A 22,082-nucleotide genomic window follows, 5' to 3' on the forward strand; every position below is an offset into this window, starting at 1 on the left:
GTTTGGGTGTCACTTAACAAACCAGATATCAGCTACAGTTACATACAATTCGAAATATTATAAACAACACCTTCCGTATCACGGTATGTGTATTCGTAATTCTATTTTTTTTCTATTAAGAACTTCGAAAATAAATCATAATCGACGACAAAAATACAGTATCCGAAAACGGCAATCCGAAAACTTGTACGCGTTTTTCACATTAATGATTAAATAAATAGAGAATACTAGGTCGGTGCCGAATAAAGCAAAGTTTATTTTGCGAGACTTAGAAAATCTGAACCACGAGCCTTGGCGAGTGGTTCAGATTTTCGTGCCGAGCAAAATAAACTTTGCTTTATTCGGCACCGACCTAGTATTCGATTCATCCCATCAATTTTCTTAGTCGTAAAATATTTCTTAAAAAATAGAATAGGAAAATCGAACTACACGGAAAATCCCCAAGTTATTTTAAGAAAACATTGTTTCATTATTTTAATCGTGCCGAGCCTAATACATTACAAAAAGATCAGTAACTAGCCTGTTTTTCTGTTTATCATACCTCGACGTCCCCTATTTTTAATAAACAATGAAAAAAAATCCACTAAACAACTGCAGCTTTAGCGTGAAATAACATGCATTGTATCGTATGACGTGTTAATAATGACGTCACGAGTACGCGCACTTAATTTTTGTAAATAATGTTTTTTTTGCTTTTGGAGTTGCATTATGTGTTAAAAATATATTACATCTTGGTATCAAATTGTTTGTTTTGTTGAATCTGATTCGATTTTACTAAAAATGATTACTTTATAGTTGATTCCGAGTATTATGACCATTCTCCGCAGCGCGTGACAGTTATATTTCAGCACTGCCGAAATAGAGGAAAATTTATTCCACAGTGGTTATTTCGACAATGCACATCTGATGATGGGATAAAAGGTGCATATTGTTCGATTGCTTTATGTCTTATTACGACGTTTGCCATCAGCCGCTATATTGTAGACAGAGGCCAATATCAAATGTCAATGATTTATTCCAACAATAACACTTTCGCAATGTCGATCATGTTTACATCAAATAACGTCACAGAGCGTGATTTAAAATACACCACCTAAGTGTAATTCCAAACACGTGTTTCGTTAAAATTATCTGGCCATGGCATATGCCGGGTCCCTTTGAATTGGGAAAAATTCGCAGCGTTTTGACTAAAATTGGGGGATTTGTGTTGTTGCTGTTTTGCTAAAAATGCTTCAAATGGAGAAAAGAAGTGTTTTTCAGTATTATTTTTAACTGGTTAAAAATTGAAATCATTATCAATTTATCACACATCAAGAAATGTTAAAGCAGACGACAAACAGCGGTAATTACGGGGATAATGCGTTGATGGCGATTTAATAATTATTTCATCAAGCAATTTTCAACGGCGTGAAAAACAAAATCAGCCGAAAATATTCGCGGCGATTTTCAATAATGACAAATTATAATTGGCGAAAAATTAATAGATCTAACAGTTACCGATAATTGGTAAAGCACGGGGAGATTAAAGACGTTTTTTACGAAATATATCACTGCTGTCGGACACTGAGAAACACGCTCTAGGCCACGATGTCGCAGAAGTTATTGACGCGTTTATGACAATACACAGGGTCCAGTGTGTACACAGGTAGGTTAATCTCGTTATCGATTTTTCCTGCTTGATAGCCTGATTTACAGGCGTTTCGCACTCGCCGGACAACTTTTAGAGGCAATTTTTGTTTGATGTAGGCGGATAAAATAATCGCCATTTTTTCTAGACAATTTTATGAAATAATAGCCAGTTGGATAAAATAATCGCCATTGGCGACAATGTCTGGCAGCAGCGTGAGCACTGCTGTGCAGACTGCACAAGCTCATTAGGGATGACACTTCATGCACATGCATTAAACCCCCTTTTCACAGAGCATGGCCCAGAGGTGTTTTTTAAGCATGTCTCCCTACATCAAGATCTTTACCTCTAAACTATTTATCTAAAAAATTCAAAGGTGTCTTATTTTTTTCTACAAGTAACCAGTCTACCAATGTTGATAATTTAAGTAAAAGTGTTCCCAACATTCAGAGCAGACACTTATTTATAATATGCGTAAAGTGTCATCCCTGATTAGCCTGTGCACACTGTACAGGCTAATCTGGGACAACACTTTACGCACATGCATTAAGCCCATTTTTCTCAAAACAAGGCTCATATGTTCCAATTCTGAACAAACGACCAGCCAAACAACCCAAAGTTGAAAAGCACTATATCCCGGCTACCCCTGCTTCTTCAAAGAGGGGGGGGGGGTGCAAGATAAGCATCTTCAATCTTCAGTATGACATTACCTACGATCGCCAGGATGATGTGCCTGTTGTTCTTCATCTGCTCAAAGGCATCAGGCACGTTCTCTAGTCGGTGCCCAGCAGTTTGGCTGAAGTTGCCCACCTTGATGTAGTAGAATGGGATCAGCAGTAGGCCTAAGCAAAGGAATCCCCATAGACCTGAAAAAGATAACTAAAGCAGTGTTTTTTCGGTGGGAAAATAAGCCAACTCCAAAACTCAAAAAGTATATTGTTAATAAAATAAATAATAATAATCATTTAATCCATTAATCACAAGTTCATCATTATCTCCAGCTTTATTAAATAAACCTTACAAAATATATAATGTTGAACACTTTTATTCTCAACTTTAAAGTATTTCTTAGCAAAATAAACAATTTTAGTCAAAATGATTTTTTCCAGTTTAAAGGGAAAAAATGGTGAAAAAACAACATGATAATGATTTAAAAAACAGTGAGGGGCACTCTTCCCCTCATCCCAGTTGTCATATTGCGTAATATGTAAGAAGTGCAAGCAATACAATTCTGAGTTGAAAAAGGGGCATAACATTTGCAAGTTTTATCACAGGAGAATATGTATTGCACAAATGCCACTAAATATTATAAAAAAAACAATGCATTCAAGTTTGCATGTTGTACTTTTGGAAAGTATAAAATAAATTTTTGCCCCTATAATGGATGTTCTGAAAAACAGCCTTGGATCACTTTTTTACCTTCCCATCCGACAGCTGCCAGTGGGTGCACATTGTATCTGGTGACGAACCTTTCCTCATATACCATCTGCACTGCCACTATAATCTGGGCCAAGATGATTAGCAGGTCTCCTGCAAAATTTAGTGGGACAAATAGGCTTAAAATGATTGATTAAAGAGCAACAATTCCATAACTAATCATACAGAACAAATAATTGTGGTTATTGACATGTCATCAGGGGATTTTATTAAAATTCATTGTCTAAAATTAAAAATTGATTTAAGACATAATTCACCTTTCTTGTAAAAATAAAATAAAAAGGGACTCTTCAAGTAATTTCTAGAAATTATATAATACACAAAAATCAATTTCCATAGTTCCGTGTTACATTAACAAATGTAGATACAGACTGTTAAAGTTATAATCACCATTTTACAGAATCACTTTTTCAGGATTATATGTCTTTAAGTTATACAAACAATTTTTAAAATGTTACAAATCAACCACATTCTTTTTTACAAGTAAAGCATATATAGACAAATTAATAGTCCCATGGGTTAAGGTCATGTTCCAATTACTGATGAAAAAAAAACAACTTATTACACGCATATATATGTCTTATAATTTTAAAACGAAATGACATTGTAACTTTTAAATCTATGAACTGACTATAGAATAAATTACCTGCAATAACCCCGTTTGTGTTTGTATTGCTGTTACTCGAGCCTGAATCCTTGAAGAGAATATCAGAGAGCCCAACCAATAACAAGCCCGTAAGCACGGTCAGCATGCCCACCCACATGTGCCTCTGGATGACTCGGCCCAAGAATGCCACTGACAGTAGAGCCGTGAATATGATAACAGCCCCTGCAAAAGTACAACAGCTAATACAAATTTTTTAAAAATCTTTAAAAGAGATTAACATTCCTAAAAAATGAAACCCTTACAGCTCCTGAACAATGTTCAAGGCGTATTTTGAATAGTCTGGTTGATATTAAATAAGCAACTGAGAGTTAATATTGACATATGATTTATGTTACCGGTAAATCTAAATCGACCGACTCAAAATACTTGATCCAAAAATCAATGCACAACCTTTAACAAAATTGTCTGCGGTTTTATCCCTTAGGTACATGTAGTTAGTGCCAATATACCTCTTTTGAATGGACACTTTAAATATGTTCATTCATATTGCATCAGGTGTGATGCTAGCTTTATCAATACATGTATTTTACAAATCATCACTTTTTCTCTTTTCCTCAAGGAATTAAGTCATAAAATGTACTGTAAGGTATGGCTTTTTTAATGTTCTTACCATTGTGTGTTTTGTTTACAGAAGATTTAAGAACAAAACCACTTAAAACTAGAAACTGTACTGAAGTCATAAGTGTACTCTGGAGTCCTTTTTGCATATTTTCTTCTTTGATCGCTATTTTAGAAATGTAACAAATTCATATGATTGGGGACTTCTGTATGAATTATAATTTGTATGATACAATTAGACAAATCAAACCTCTCAACATCTGAAAACTCGAAGCGTACGTCAGATTGAGTCCTATATACATGATAGACGTTCCAAGCATGTCACAGATTGCAGCCGGAAGGAAAATCAGTGGATTATAGTTGCGAGGTGCATGTGCATCATCTGCATTGGCCACCTCGTGATTGCGTCTCATGCATTTTCTGATGCCAAACACAAAGAGGCACAATAACTCTCCCATGAACATACCCACTGCCTGAAAGATGGACAAAGACATGAAAGCATTGAATTCATTATTAATAATAATCAATCAAATTGTTTATTTGAAATGAGTAAGAAAAAAGTGTGTTTTTTTCTGTATTAATTACAACTACACTAACAGTCTTACAGTCACTTTGAGCTAGCTACTTACAAATGAAAGGGTAGTCACAAAGTTTCTTATGGAGAATCAATATGCGCTTGTTTAAGCAATAAAGGCCATCAGTACTAATACTTTCTGTCCCATAATGGCCTTTGATATGAGTAATTGCTTGTCTAAAAAATAAGCGACACCCTAGGTCTCCAAGTTTGCACTATAGCAATTTACATTACACAAGGACAATTCAAACAAGTTACGGACCCAAAACAACCTGTTTGGCACAGAATGCCTGCCTGCAAGTGCATACCCCAATATAAAAGCCATGATTTCCAAACTGCTTTAAAATTACAAAGCCATGATTTTCAAACTGTTGAATATTACAAATATTTACAACTATTAATAAAATGTGTAAACGGGGCATTATGTGCTTTTTGTGTTAACATTAGGCCATAGAAAATAAATTCCTAGATTCTCATCCCCGCCCCCCCCCCTTGAAAATCGTCCCAACCGAACGTTTTTCATTTGAAAAAAAAATCCCTAAAAAATTCGAGCCGCAAAATACTGAGGGCGAAACAGCTGAGATTGAAAATAATGAAGTGCGAATCAGCAACTCAATGTCTCCGAGACGCTTATTGATTTTTAACGGCGCAGGAGCGTCGTCTGAATTTTAGTGATTGAGTGCGAACAGCAACAAAATGTTTCTTATTTTGAGGTGTAAAAACGGCGTTACAACCGTGATAACATGGTACTGGGTGTCAAAATGTGCAGAAACTTTAACTCTCTCGGACCTGTTCGATGTCAGTTCATTTGTGGTTTGTATGATCAAGTCCCAGCTTGACCAACAAAAATCGTCTGTGCCTTCGTTGGCCGAAATAAATAAGAATTGACAAAAGTGTCACCCGATGTTACAGTAAGTCAAGCTGTTGGCTGCCTAGGAAATTTTATTATGTTCTGTTACAGATTTGTATTTTCTTTAATACTTTGTCTAGTCAATGTTTTATTGAATGTCAGAATATGTTTATCATGATATTAAAAGGGTAAAATAAAACACAATAGTCAAATTTTTATAATGTATTTCTTTTATTCTATATAACTTTACATACATACATACATACATACATATAGGTATTAGGCATATAAACCAACAAATCCGTGGACATTTCATTACTTATATACAGGTCCGACACATAAAATGAAAAATAAAAAATAAAACCCACCCACCGCCCCAATTTTCCCCAAAATTTGGATGAGAATCTAAGTATTTATTTTCTATTGCCTTATACTAGATTTTGTGACTTTTTATTTATTAAGATTTTGACATTGCAATGTGTTTGATTCTTTTAAACTGACACTGATATAGAGTTGCTGAAAACTCACCTGCAGGAAAGGATGATTAAATGGTTGCTTTTGTCCATCCAAATTTACAGCTTCACTGCTATCTGCCCACCTGTTATAAAAAGTCATGTGAATTCAGTTTCATTGAATGTGTTTTTTTTATTGAATTCACTTCTTAAAACCACTGAACATTCAAGTTTAATGTTATTAAAAAAGCCATTTTTTAACCCCATAATTATTTCAGGGCTTTTTTTCCTTTTTTAGATGTGGCTGTAAATTGGCCGATTCCTAACTAAAAAAAATAATGGTGCTATTTTCCCCAACTTTTAAGATAATATAAATTTCTAATATCCCTTTTTTCAGATTTTGTACAAATATTATTCCCCAAATAATGAAAGACTAGACAAAATCTTCAGTAAACAAAAGCCTTTAATAATCAGTCATTCATGTATTTTAACCCTTTCCCACTCAGAAGCAAAGTGCGAATGGCTATGTGCAAACAGCTAACAACCAGAACAGCCTGCAAGTAACTCACAGTCTGTTCAGGTTGTATGCTGTTTGCTGCTCATCAGTATCTAAGGGTTGGAAATGAAGCCTTGACAAGTTGAATCTAGTAAGAAATTCCTTTTATTAAATGTGACTAACTTCCTAAGGCACTACAAATGTGTCAAAATATGTAAAAGTATCTGAGTGGTGAAGGGTTAACTAGTAACTATATTTTAAAATAACTTAATTATATTATTTTCCATTGAATTTCAATGCTACAATGAAAGTGTCTACTTGGAAAAAAAAAGTCAAGCTGTTATAACGTTGTGTACAATAACAATATATATCACTTTTATTATGATTATGATTATTAGTACAATAGAGAGGCATTTTTAATAAATAACAAATCCTTAACAAGGGCTGTTTGTAAAACATGCATGGCCCCCATATGGGCTGTCAGTTGTAGTGGCAGCCATTGTATGAATACGTTTTTTGTCACTGTGACCTTGACATTTGACCAAGTGACCTGAAAATCAATAGGGGTCACCTGCCAGTCATGATCAATGTACCTTTGAAGTTTCATGATCCTAGGCCAAATTATTCTTGAGTTATCATCCAGAAACAATTTTACTGTTTCGAAAAACTGTGACCTTGACCTTTGACCTAGTGACCTGAAAATTACTAGAGGTCATCTGCCAGTCATGATCAATCTACCTATGAAATTTCATGATCCCAGACATAAGCATTCTTGAGTTGTCATCCGGAAACCATTTTACTATTGCGAGTCACTGTGACCTTGACCTTTGACCTACTGACCTGAAAATCAATAGGGGTAATCTGCCAGTCATGATCAATGTATCTATAAAGTTTCATGATCCTAGGCCTAAGCGTTCTTGAGTTATCATCCGGAAACAATCTGGTGGACTGACTGACCGACTGACCGACATGTGCAAAACAATATACCCCCTTTCCTTCGAAGGGTGGCATAATAAGTGGGAGAAAATGCATACAGCTAACAGAAATATCTAGAAGCTAATTTCATGCAGATTACCTTTTTTGGGTCAGAAATTAAGTGTTTCGGGAAATTTTATTTCAATTAATGCACAGGATTTAAACACATTAATATTTTTTGACAATAAACACCACAACAGTCAATTATGATCTTATCATTTGGCACAATGTTGGAATTTTTTATATAAATGCATAATGTTCACACATATATTTTGAAAACAAGAGGGCCAAGATGGCCCTAGTTCGCTCACCTGAGAGGAGTCGGATCATTCAATCTTTACCAAATGTCAAACTTGACCTAGATATTGTCCAGACAAACATCCTGGTCAAGTTTCATCATTATTTCATCTGCGAGTCATGATCAATGTACCTATGAAGTTTCATGATCCTAGGCGTAAGCATTCTTGAGTTATCATCCCAAAACCATTTTTCTAAATTGAGTCACCGTGACCTTAACATCCATTGTGTGAATACGTTTTTTGGCACTGTTACCTTGACCTTTGACCTAGTGACCTGATAATCAATAGGGGTTCATCTGCAAGTCATGATCAATAAACCTATGAAGTTTCATGAACCTAGGCATAAGCGCTCTTGAGTTATCATCCAGAAACCATTTTATTATTTCAGATCACGATAACCTTGACCTTTGACCTAGTGACCTGAAAATCTATAGGGGTCATCTGCGAGTCATGATCATTGGACCTATGAAGTTTCATGATCCTAGGCATAAACATTCTTGAGTTATCATCCAGAAACCATTTTACTATTTCAGGTCACCGTGACCTTGACCTTTGACCTAGTGACCTGAAAATCAATATGGGACATCTTCGAGTCATTATCAATGTACCTATGAAGTTTCATGATCCTAGGCCTAAGAGTTCTTGAGTTATCATCTGGAAACCATTTTACTATTTCGGGTCACCGTGACCTTGACCTTTGACCTAGTGACCTGAAAAGCAATAGGGGTCATCTACGAGTCATGATCAATGTACCTATGAAGTTTCATGATCCTAGGCCTAAGCGTTCTTGAGTTATCATCCAGAAACCATTATACTATTTCGGGTCATCTTGACCATGACCTTTGATCTAGTGACCTGAAAATCAAAAGGGGTCATCTACGAGTCATGATCAATGTACCTAGGAAGTTTCATGATCCTAGGCCTAAGCGTTCTTGAGTTATCATCCGGAAACCATTTTACTATTTCGGGTCATCGTGACCTTGACCTTTGACCTAGTGACCTGAAAATCAATAGGGGTTATCGGCAAGTCATGATCAATGTATCTATGAAGTTTCATGATCCTAGGCATAAGCTTTCTTGAGTTATCATCTGGAAACCATTTTACTGCTTTGGGTCACCGTGACATTGACCTTTGACCTAGTGACCTGAAAATCAATAGGGGTCATCTGCGAGTCATGATCAATGTATCTATGAAGTTTCATGATCCTAGGCATAAGTGTTCTTGAGTTATCATCTGGAAACCATTTAACTATTTCGGGTCATCGTGACCTTGACCTTTGACCTAGTGACCTGAAAGTCAATAGGAGTCATCTGCGAGTCATGATCAATGTACCTATGAAGTTTCATGCTCCTTGGCATAAGCGCTCTTGAGTTATCATCCGGAAACCATCTGGTGGACGGACGGACCGACATGAGCAAAACAATATACCCCTCTCCTTCGTAAGGGGGGGGGCATAATGAGAAAACTGCCCCCCTCCCAGCAGCCATGTTATTCAACTGACCGGAACCATTTTTGAACTCAACTCTTGTATCAAGGAAACACATATTCTGAGCAAGTTTCATGAAAATTGGGCAAAAAATGTGACTTCTACTGTGTTCACATGTTTTCACTATATACATATAGAGAAAAATGCCCCGCCCACTGGCGGCCATGTTTTTTCACTGATCACAACTATTTTTAAACTTGTCCGAGATATAAAAAAAAAACAATGTTTTGACCAACTTTCATGATGATTGGGAAAAAAAATTGTGCTTTCTAGAGTGTTTACAAGGTTTCTCTATAGACAAATTGGGAAAACTGCCACAATATACATATAGAGAAAAATGCCCCGCCCACTGGCGGCCATGTTTTTTCACCGATCTCGACCATTTTCGAACTGGTCCGAGACATCAGTTGAACCAATGTTTTGACCAACTTTCATGATGATTGGGCAAAAATTGTGACTTTTAGAGTGTTTACAAGGTTTCTCTATAGCCAAATATGGAAAACTGCCCCGCCCACTGGCGGCCATGTTTTTTAACGGATCGGAACCACTCTTGAACTCAACCAAGATATTATTAAGACAAACATTTTGACAAGTTACATGAAGATTGAGCATGAAATGTGACTTCTACAGTGTTTACAAGGTTTTTCTTTTTTTGACCTAGTTTTTGACCCGGCACAACCCAGTTTCGAACTCAGCCGAGATTTCATTGGGACACAGCTTCTGACCAAGTTTCATGAAGATGGGACAGGAAATGTGGCCTCTAGAGTGTTTACGAGCAATTGTTAACGGACGGACAGACGGACAAAGACCCGTCACAAAAGCTCACCTGAGCAATCAGGTGAGCTAAAAAAATGCTTTGAAAGATATCCATTTCATCATTTTTATTGACAAGATTATCTTAACCCTTTCAGCGCTGGAACCAAATTTTGATGGCCTTTGCAAACAGTTTGGATCAAGATGAGACGCCACATAACGAGGCGTCTCATCTGGATCCAAACTGTTTGCTATTCTTATAGTATTCTTTGAAAAAATAAAAAAAATTGCTAATTTTACAAATTCAGCAGACCACATTTTAGCAGATGACAAATTTCCCAGCATGCAAGGGGTTAAATTAATTTTTAAAATCATGCACCAACAATGACAGGATTAACATTAACTATTGAAAACATACATTATCATAATAATAGTACCGGTAAGTCAAATTTACAGTCGACTCCAGATGGCTAGTAGTCCCGGAGACTGAGACAAAAAATCAAGCTATTAAAACTTCAAGCTCTATGATCCAACTTGATATGTTTCGATAGTCAGCAAAAGATTCAAATCTACATTTATGACCTCAATCCGGTTGTAAAACTCCATGACCAAAGGGTCCCAGATAAGCAAAACTGGGCAGAAATCTAGTCAAAAAGCACTGTAAAATATACTGTCCGAAAAAAGGAGTCATTAATTTTGGACGAAAACCCGTATGTCTGAAAATATAGAGTCACGAAAAATAATAATTTTGGCTAAAAAAGGGGGTGTCCGAAAACTTAGTGTCCGAAAACTACAGTACTTACAGTTTTGACACACTTACATACAACAATTATTTAAATTAATCAGCACATTTTTATATGTAGCACTTTCCTACATAAGCCAAACAGAAATATTGAGACAAGCAGGATCGAGCCACTGAAAGGCGACTGTATAATAAATAAACACAGTATATTATTAAATGTTGGTTTGTAAAAGACACAATATATTACAGCAAGATCCCTAAGCACAATAAGATGCAAATCTTACTTCGTTGACAAGGTGTTAATTGAGCCAGTTACAACCATCACAACCGCCAACAGCACATGGCGTGGCATTGCACGCCCGGGGCACATTTCTTCAGGCTTCAAGAAGAAATCAACTCAATGAACACATCTGAAAAACATGCTGAAACATCTCCAACTAGCTTTTTTATTAGGTACAAATATACAAATTATTTTATTTTTTTTTACAAACATGACAAGGATGGAAATTGGTGGTGAGCCCAGGCCATTATGTCATGTGCTTAATTACTGGAAAAAAAATTTTGGTCTGAGGAAATAGGCTACCAAATTTTAAGCCAATTTCTCATTATAAAGCCGCCCTATGTTATTTTGAATAAAACAGGCCTTTTTCTGCCTATCTCACGGGTCTGATAGTAGGACCCATTCCCAATGCCAAATATGCAATTTTTTCCCAAAATGACCGAAGCCCAAAAATGTGTTTCCCAATAGTTACTGTGTTTTAAATAACCGTGTGCTTGTTTTAGAGTGCCAATGCGAATACCCGTAAAAAGTAATCATATTGAGTGTTCCATAATGCAATTTTTGCGACCTTGATACTTAAGACAAATGGCGGACGGTTGTGTTTATGCAATTCTTAAGACATATTTTCGGTCAGAATTTGCTTTCAAATATTGAAGTGCTGGATTATTCAGAATTATCAGGTAATGTACATGTGTACATATTAATTATTGTAAATTGTTTGAGAATCGATATCGATGGTCTGAGGTAGAGAAATGTGGACTGGTTTCACTTTCAACGTTAGTGGGTTTCAAAAAATGGTTGCCTTCAGACATTTGGCAATTTGAATTTTGAATAATTATACGTTGAACACAGGACTTTGACTGTGAATATTCATAAAAAAATCCTAAATGACATATTGAGCTATGTATTTTATTTGAACTTCAAGCATTACATTAATAAAGTCTGTATTTTTATCATACACATACTTACGCTAACAATCGACAATGACTGTTGCATGGAAAAAACATTTTCATACTTTTCTTAGCATTTTAGGGCAATACCTTATGTATGAAAACATTAGATTTAATAAGAAAAATTAAGAAAAATAATTTCCCCAATACCGTAAATACACGAATATAATACGCCCTCTTGTATAATACGCACTCCCGAGTTTGGTCCACATTTATTGGTAAAAATTGAAAATCGAGTAAAATACGCTCTAAAAAAATCAGTGTCCAAAATAAGCCATTACACTGTCATTTCCGAAAAAATGTGTCAATATATTTTTGTGTTGTGAAAATAGCAAATCGATTTTGCGTTATCAACCATCTGCTTCACAGTAATACCCCGGTTCATTGATCATGATGTGTAATTTGGACCGTTGTCATGACAGTTGCATAATAAATATCTATCTAAATGTCTATTGTTTATATTACCGTTGATTGTTTTATTTACACAAACATATGGTTGATTTGATACCAATGTGACAATTTTAAGACAATTCTTTCTAAGACAAATGAATTTTTGGATGGGATAATTCCCATTGAACATGTGTAAATCAAGTGACTTGATGTGCGAGCATCTAGCACTGTTCATATTTGGTGATGACAACCCATCAATGAGCCACTTTCATTTAATTTATGTTTTGTAATTAAGGTATTATTTTCTATAGTTTCAATGGGTCAATACTATCTCAGTGGGTCCATTAAATCCAGTGTATTTTTACATTTAAAAATACTACATGTACCGAGTTGCAAATCTATATTTAGTTACGGCACATGGTCTGTTTTGACACGCACGCTTTCCATGCGTGAAACTTTACTCTGTTAGAAACAATTTTATTCCATTTGACAATATGCAGAACAATATTAATTATAATAACAAGGGCCAGAGCTCCAGATAAGGGTCGTATTTTCGTAATTACGAATTATTTTCAAGTCCGTTACGTATTTATTTTAAAATCTTGTCGTACCATTAAGAATTACAAAATCAAGTTACGAAATTATTTTTACATCGGTTGTATCGATTTTTATTGAGTTCTTTTCGCGTATTAAAGATCTTTGCGGTGCTTATATAGAATGGTTATTGGGTTTGTTTAACAAAGCACATTTTTTCCAATAAAAGGGGCGTATACAGTCTTTCTATCAAAATACAATGGCGGCGCCCAGAGAGCGTCCTAAAAAACTGCAAAGCGTCCAAAAACACGCTTTTAATATATTGTACGCAAAGTGAGCCGAAGTTAAATGTTTAGAAAGGCATTATAGAAAAGATCTTATACGATGTTGTATGTTTAGTTGCCGACACAGCCGGAAAAGCTAAACAAAAACGCCACATGACGGGTACAAACTTAAACACAAAAAAAACATTGAAAGAGTGGAAGCGACAAGTCCCATGGCTAATCGTTGAAAAGATTGAAGGGGAGACCCGTTTTAAATGTGAAATATGAAAAAAATTCATCTAAGGCATGCAATCTAAACACAGTTTGGGCATATGAAGGTATTGGAAAAATAAAATTGTATTATACAGAAAAGACACTGTTGAACTCGTATTAATAAAGTTGCTAGTATGTTTATTTTGATTTTTTTTTGCATGAAAATAAGTATTATTATTTTGTTTTAGGTCATTTAGAAAAAAAAAGAATTATTTTCCAAAACTTAGTAGTAACGTTTAGAATAAAATTTCAGAGTTAAGAATTCTTTTTGAAAATCTGGTAGTTATTTAAGAATTTCACAAAACCTTATCTGGAGCTCTGAAGGGCTGTTTGTAAAACACACATGCCCCCCAAATAGGCTGTCAGTTGTAGTTGCAGCTATTGTGTGAATACGTTAGAAACCATTATACTGTTTCAAGTCACAGTGACCTTGACCTTTGACCTAGTGACCTGAAAATCAATAGAGGGTCATCTGCCGGTCATGATCAATGCACCTATGAAGTTTCATGATCCTAGGCCTAAGCATTCTTGAGTTATCATCCGGGAACCATTTTACTGTTTTGAGTCACTGTGACCTGGACCTTTGACCTGAAAATCAACAGAGGTCATCTGCCAGTCATGATCAATGTACCTATGAAGTTTCATGATCCTAGGCTTAAGCCGTACATGCCATACGTCCCGGATTGTCCGGGACAGTCACGGAAATGAAGAACTTGTCCTGCTGTCCCGGAAATCTGTCAAATGTCCCGGAATTTACAAACTCCATATATACATGTACCTTATCTTAGGCTTAACTGCACCTCGAATCTGTGTATATCTGCAGCGTCTCCATGACAATGCCTACCCGAATAGGCAGACTACGCTACGTGTCAAAATCTATCAATTAACAGGGGTCCTGTTATCATATCGATTGTCTCACGTTCGCGGTCAAACCAAAAAGGCGGCATTGTTTAATGTGGTTGTTAATTGACTTTAATTTACTACGTCATTATTTCCCACTGCGTAAGGGCAAATGATAGTTGTTCACACATCTGAAGTGCTTCGACACTTAAGATCACGAGTAAAATGTGTGTAGCAGCGAACCAAGTGTGTAACTAATGTGTGACTGTCCGGATTTTAAGTTGACGACCGGTACTGTTTTGTTGTATTTGTTTTATTGTGATTGGTTGTATGTATTGTGAATTGATTTGAGTTGACGATCTAACAGTACTGTATTGTTGTATTTTTTATAATATAAATGAATAAAGGCGTATCAACAACTACGCGTTACACACCGGTCTTAATAACAATAACGCAGTGACGTCACCATCTATGTTAAGAACGCTTACACTGAAAACACGTGGCTTGTATCTAGTAACGGAAGTAGTAATGTTTAATTTGACGTTAATAGATCAAGTGTATTTCGGATAGGCTTTCGAACTGTTGCAATTAACGATGCGAAACAAAAAACAAACGTATTAAAAATGCATATGTCTATAAATATCGCTACATTTTATACATGTCCCGGAAAATCGGCAAAAGTCCTGGACAATTTAACTGAATGTCCCGGAATTGGTCTGAAAAATTATGGCATGTATGCTTAAGCATTGTTGAGTTATCATCCAGACACCATTTTACTGTTTCGAGTCACTGTGACCTTGACCTTTGACCTAGTGACCTGAAAATCAATAAGGGTTATCTGCCAGTCATGATCAATGTACTTATGAATTTGCATAGGCCTAAGCGTTCTTGAGTCACATCCGGAAACCATTTGGTGGGCGGACGGACCGACCGACGTGCAAAACAATATACCCCCTCTTCTTCCAAGGGGGGCATAATGAAATATGAAGTATTATTATTAATACCGATGGTTGGTTTATTTAGCATGTATGGTAAGATACGATGGGCCATGACAATTACCGTGAGCACATTATGTGATGGTGTAATTCAAAATGGCTGACAAACAGCGAATAGCAACGATTAAGTTGAAAATTTTCACAGGAACAATTTTGTTCTGCTCTTCATTCGTATACGCACCCCCTACTTGAAGAAAAATTTGGCAGGTAAAAAAGTGTGTATTATATTCGTGTATATACGGTAATGCTTTTGTAGATGAAAATTCTTCCCAATTTCAAAGATTTCACGACTTGAAAAATCCCAATTTTCGCTAGATACTTTTTCCAAAAATATACAGAAAAAGGCCTGATACAATTTTAGTGCATGTGAAAAGGCAAGAAAAACTTTCTATTCATACATGTATTTGATTTTGAGTTAAACTAAAGTAACACAAGTTTGTTAATATAAATAAATCAGACGAACAGTAGTCGTTTTCCGTTATTAGCGACCTGGCTGTATAATAACAGAGACGTCACACAGATAACATTATATCTACGCCTCTGATAATAATTTTGTTAATGTTTTGAAGGCTTACTTCCCAATTAACTTTCATAAGCGTCTTAGTCACAATGATGACATCGACTGCTACATGTAAAGACAATTTAATGTTAACAAAGTTATTTTAGCATAACGTGTAATTTTCAAACTTTTAAAATATAACTATACTTTACCAGATAATATCAACAACGTTTCGTTCGTGTATTTGAAATTAATTCATTGAAAAGCAATGTGAAACTGGCTAACTTCCTCTTATGTTCATAGTCCACAAAACGCTCGTGAGTCAAATGACATGACGTACGATGCAACAAAAATTCGGTCATATATTACCGGTAAGTTATGCACAGTTTATAGAACGGCTCGTTGGTCTAGGGGTATGATTCTCGCTTAGGGTGCGAGAGGTCCCGGGTTCAAATCCCGGACGAGCCCAAATATTTTTTCCAGCTTATTACACGAAATGCACTTAAAGTTCAGATAATTAACGTTCGATGGATATTTATTATTATTATTATACCGGATTGATATAGCGCCCTTTACATGCAAGAGTGCACGTTCAAAGGCGCTTTACATAAGAACATTTGACGTATCGCAGATACGAATACATTTTGCAACACTGTTTCAAAGATCGATCCAAACTACTCAATTGACATGACGCCTTATCAGTGATCGCTCCGCCCACTTAATCACGTGGCTCAGCGGGAAGAAAACCTAGACAAGCTAACACCAAAATGGCTTCTTTGCCTATAGACTGCATATAGACTGCATAAAGATTTACGCGATATTCCGGATGATTTTATGGACTTGTTTAACACCATATTACACTTGTAAAGAGGTTGATGCCATTTAGTTATTCTGCAAATGCAAAAAATATACGATTAAAGAGAACATCAGCTATTTATAACGGGTAAATTGGTACATTAAACACGCTCTCAAACGCTTGAGCGCTTACCGAAATCGAACCCGTTATTACGTGTAATGGTGGTATTTGCAATAAATTAACACTTCACCGGTATTTACCCGTGTTATTTACAAAATTATTACCGAAACATTCCATCCTACCCGTGTATTTGACACGAAATAGCGTTTTATATAACTGGGAATTCGGTGAAGTTTTACGCGCTTTCTGACGCCGGTTGGGTACCTCAATCGCACATGTTATTGCGTATAAAAGTGATATTAATCATATTAAAGCGGGTATATACGATTTTGTCAAATATTTATGAATTTATATAAAATGTGTAAAAAACTTATATATATATATTTCAATATAAATTAAAATAAAAGTTAAGAAGAACATGTGTCGAAAAATGCGAAATAAGCAAGATATTTAATTCTGAAATTGAAAACGGCTGTACAGCCGAATTCGCCAGCATGTATACCATACATGTACGATGTGAATCTAAACTTAGTTTAACGGTTTATTTGAATTCCTGCAACGATATCTATTCATACGACACACGAACACTAACTCCGATCCTAATACAAAGACGAATACTTCGGTTATTGTAGGAAAATATGTACGTCACAATCGGCTCGGGGCGCTAATTTGTCTTTGCTGCATTTTATGAAATTCGGCTTTAATGTATAATTTTTCTTGCCTATTTTGTGTTATTATAATATATTTTATCAATATATTACAATTAAACACATATAAAAAATCGTATATACCCGCTTTAAACATTGTTTAATGGACATTTACCAATCACTATAATTTAAAGCGCAAAAACAACACAGTAAGTTTGGACATTGTCTGATATAAATTAGCGTTGTACGAAATGGAATACAGTCAGGCTATTATAAATTAATAAGGCGACCAATATCAGACGCTCGCGCAGGTACCGACTTCCCCGAAGTAACCGCATTTATTGGTTAACTAATATCAGTTATAATAACTCTTTTACAATAGCATTTATCGATACGTCTTTATTAAAATAATAACAAAATGGTTTTCACTTGTTTCTGACACACACAGAAACGCGATTTTTAACGGGGATTTCGTAAAGTTACACGAATTGGGTACCAAAATTCTCAATTATTTTACATGCACACGTGACATAATACATACTTAATAAATGCTTAGTTATTGCTTATATGACATTTCAAGTTTGTGAAATAAATTAATGTTCTATAAAGGGGATCTCGGTAATTCTTGAAGCTTCCACTCGCTCTTGTCAAGACCACAGGTGGTTAGCGTGTGGCTATGATATTAATTAGTGAAAACATCATTTTGAATGATAAATAATCATATTATAACGAAAAATTAACTTTTCTGAAAAAAAAAATTTCACTATCAAATATATATATAACAAGGTATGCAACTCAAAATCACCCCAAAACGGGGTGCATCGCTTTGAACAGCCATATCTTCATCAATTGTGCAGCGATTTTCACGATCTCGGTCTTATTCAACGCAGAAATGAATTTCCTTTCTGGAAATGTATATGTCTTGCAATATTTTTACAAATGCTGGGTCAACTTTTAAGAAATAACACGATACACAACACGCATGACCCAGTTGACAGTGATCATGTATTCTTTATGAATGAAATCTCCAGTTGTAAAGACACACCTCCGCATTGGACCAATGAAATCACTCGTATGTTTAAAATGTCAGTTAGTTGAAATGTATGTAAACAAAGGTTTCAAACGGCGCTGGACAGTTAGTCTTGATGCAGAATGTAACGACAAGAACGGTAATAATGTTTTTTCATACGTTTTATTGAATTATGGTATCGAACTACATGAACTTTGTAGGGAAGTTGCCCTTTACTCCGTGAAGATTTCAGTCTTAAAGACAGCATGATCACTGTCAACTGGGTCATGCGTGTTGTGTATCGTGTTATTTCTTAAAAGTTGACCCAGCATTTGTAAAAATATTGCAAGACATATACATTTCCAGAAAGGAAATTCATTTCTGCGTTGAATAAGACCGAGATCGTGAAAATCGCTGCAAAATTTATGAAGATATGGCTGTTCAAAGCGATGCACCCCGTTTTGGGCTGATTTTGAGTTGCATACCTTGTTATATATATATTTGATAGTGAAATATTTTTTTTTCAGAAAAGTTAATTTTTCGTTATAATATGATTATTTATCATTCAAAATGATGTTTTCACTAATTAATATCATAGCCACACGCTAACCACCTGTGGTCAAGACCGCATTGCCGCGTTGGAAATGGTATACATTTAATCCATCTAACTTATCTTTCTGGATACCAAATGTCAAAATTACATTAACCCTTTTTACACCGTTTTTGCCATATTTCATTTCCGTTTTTTAATCCGAACAAAATAAACGAAACTCGTTTAACAAATGAGATCTAGGCATTCGAGCTCCTAGTGTGGATTAAAAGCGTTTATTGGTGACACCACATGACTGCAAATGTGTAGATACCGTTAATAAGATAATATATCACATGTCACCTTCAAATAACATGTATGATGTCAATTAAGTGCATTACTATCAGAGTAATAAGACACAGCACGAATTAGGCTTCATGCTGGGTTATTATTTTTCTTTAAGTAATGCAGATGAACTTCGCTTCTGTATATAAATGACCTAGTAACTGATAAAACTATTTTTTTAAACGTGAAATATTATGTGATAATCAGATCGATTACATAAACTATTTAAACCCGCTAGTATATCCGATAAAAATATATTATAATTGTCTTTGACAGTGTTGACGTTCAGTTGTTCGTGGTGACAACCGCATGCATTTATACATCTCTTACACTTCTCAAGATATCTTTTCGGCTTTGGAAACGATATAAATTCAATGTCACCAACTAATCTTTCAGGATATCGATTGTCCGAGTTACATAATCCCCATTGACACCGTTTAACCATTTTTAATCGTTTTCTTAAAGAGGCAAAAAAAAAGAAACTGGTTGGAATAAAAGTGAACCTAAACATGTAGCTTGTCTAGAAAATGGCGGACAGGTCGTTGCTAACGAGTGCGCCCGATTTATCGATCGCTGATTGGTGGATCAATTCTAGTGGGCGGAGCGATCAAAGATAAGGCGTCATGTCAATTGACCAGTCTCCAAATTATCGATCGCTCTGCCCACATAGTGACGTGGTCTAGTGATTAGAAAACTCCGACAAGCAGATCTATAGCGCATTACGTGAGTGAAATACTATACTTGTAACGATGTATCATGCTCTTTTTATTAAAGCCGCACACTAAACTAAACTGCTTTGTACAGCTTTAATACAATCATAAATGCTTTAGAGAAAAAAGGCGTAATCAAAATTAATGAGTTAACTATCAGAAACGTTTCTTATACATATTATAGGAAGTTGATGAAAACTCAGTGGTAAAAACAAAGACCTATAGAAAACATGTATTCTATAGGTCTTTGGTAAAAATGAGCATTTATTTCATATTGATTTTGAACTTGTATTAAAACCGTCTGGCAGTGAATCCGGTTGCTATTCATATATAATTTTGAAAATATTGTAATTAAATGCAAATGACACATCCATATCATGATGGGTTTTTTGTTTATTAAAAATGTTTAGATCTTTGTTTTATTGTGTTATTTTTAAAGACACCGATTTTTTAATTTAGATATAAATTAAATTTTGATTGTAACCATAATATAATACAGGCCTAATTTCGTGGTTTTATTAACAGATCTAATATGCATTTTATTTCATTTATGTTGAATGGGAACCTGCTACATTTCACTTACGAAAAATGAAATTTTGGTATTACGGTGCTGTTCACGAACATTCGAATTGAATCCATTTAGCATATTATACATTTGTTTATTTATAGCAAGATGGCCCTTATATTTTAATTGCAATTTTCACATTTTTCCCCGTATCAATATATGTTGTATTGTTGTTGTTGTATTATAAGCCTTACATAAGACACTTGAAGTCGCTTTAAGCTAGCTAAGCCGCGTTAAAATCACCTTTTGTTGTTTTAACTTTTGTTGTTTTAACTTTAGTTAAAACAATATTTAAGTTAACAATTTATAATGATTTCCATTGTTTATGATCCACAGAAAATAAATATATAGTTGGAAATCATTTAAGTAATTAAATATATCTTTTCTTGTGTACAGTACCTAACAATGCCTTAATGTTAATTCATTCTGAGATCGACGCAACATACTGTCATTTATTAATCATCAACAATTACGCTGAGATTAATAAGCACGTGTGGCAATTATTATGTTGCCCAAATTGCTTCATAATATTGTGCATCAAACGGTATAACACGTTTTATAGAACACATAACTGGTGTGGTTAAACTATTTATTGTGTTTGTTTTTTCATTACTCGTTCATATGTTCAAGAAATAAAGATAAAATAACAACCTTTTATAAAGTATGTATAGCACCTACAATTTTGAATAATGATCGAACAGTAATGATCATGCATTTGATATAAAATCTGTGTAAACTCTTAAAAATTACGTCCAGTCCATATGTACGATTCGCTTTGTTTGTCGGACAAAATGGCGGCCAGATAAGCGTTGCTGAGGGGTGTGTGAAAAATCGATATCTGATTGGCTGATCGAAGAATGTGGGCGGAGCGATCGATACTTTGGCGACTGGTTAATTATACTATAAAAACACTCTATAAGGACTACGTAAAAACATGCACAGTAACCCTAGATTAGAAAGATCATCAAGACACTATAAAACTACCCTATGTGTATAGCTATAAGACAATTAATGAAACAATAAACAAGGGCTGTTTATAAAACATGCATGCCCCCCATATGGGCTGTCAGTTGTAGTGGCAGCCATTGTGTGAATACTTTTTTGTCACTGTGACCTCGACCTTTGACCTAGTGACCTGAAAATCAATAGGGGTCATCTGAAAGTCATGATAAATGTACCGATGAAGTTTCATGATCCTAGGCCTAAGCGTTCTTGAGTTATCATCCGGAAACCATTTTACTTTTTCGGGTCACCGTGACCTTGACCTTTGACCTAGTGACCTGAAAATCATTAGCGGTCATTTGGAGTCATGATCAATGTACATATGAAGTTTCATGATCCTAGGCCTAAGCGTTCTTGAGTTATCATCCGGAAACCATTTTACTATTTCGGGTCACCGTGACCTTGACCTTTGACCTAA

At 35.3% G+C, this 22,082-nt stretch overlaps 1 protein-coding gene and 1 non-coding gene across 7 annotated transcripts in view; one reads left to right on the forward strand and one right to left on the reverse strand.

Moving 5' to 3' along the window:
• The window catches only part of LOC127881433 (solute carrier family 35 member F6-like), a 32,568-nt gene extending 16,272 nt beyond the window's left edge, over positions 1-16,296 (reverse strand). For 3 of the 6 annotated variants that reach the window (XR_008050044.1, XM_052429319.1, XM_052429324.1), the window contains exons 1-7: positions 16,154-16,296; positions 11,202-11,296; positions 6,242-6,311; positions 4,540-4,762; positions 3,711-3,893; positions 3,047-3,157; positions 2,338-2,493 (exon numbers count right to left, since the gene is read on the reverse strand). Coding sequence is in view for 5 of the 6 variants with exons in the window: in XM_052429319.1 (XP_052285279.1) it covers positions 2,338-2,493; positions 3,047-3,157; positions 3,711-3,893; positions 4,540-4,762; positions 6,242-6,311; positions 11,202-11,287 (829 nt within the window). In the remaining variant the exon portion in view is untranslated. Of the gene's footprint in view, positions 1-2,337; positions 2,494-3,046; positions 3,158-3,710; positions 3,894-4,539; positions 4,763-6,241; positions 6,312-11,201; positions 11,328-15,905; positions 16,031-16,153 lie in introns of those variants that run through there. The other 3 variants (XM_052429320.1, XM_052429321.1, XM_052429322.1) reach the window with 3 other exon arrangements.
• Positions 16,297-16,337: 41 nt separating this feature from the next.
• Trnap-agg (transfer RNA proline (anticodon AGG)) lies at positions 16,338-16,409 on the forward strand. The gene has a single exon. It is a non-coding gene; the product is annotated as a tRNA-Pro (tRNA).
• Positions 16,410-22,082: the final 5,673 nt, after the last annotated feature.

This window comes from Dreissena polymorpha, chromosome 5, assembly GCF_020536995.1.
Source record: "Dreissena polymorpha isolate Duluth1 chromosome 5, UMN_Dpol_1.0, whole genome shotgun sequence".
NCBI lineage: Eukaryota > Metazoa > Mollusca > Bivalvia > Myida > Dreissenidae > Dreissena > Dreissena polymorpha.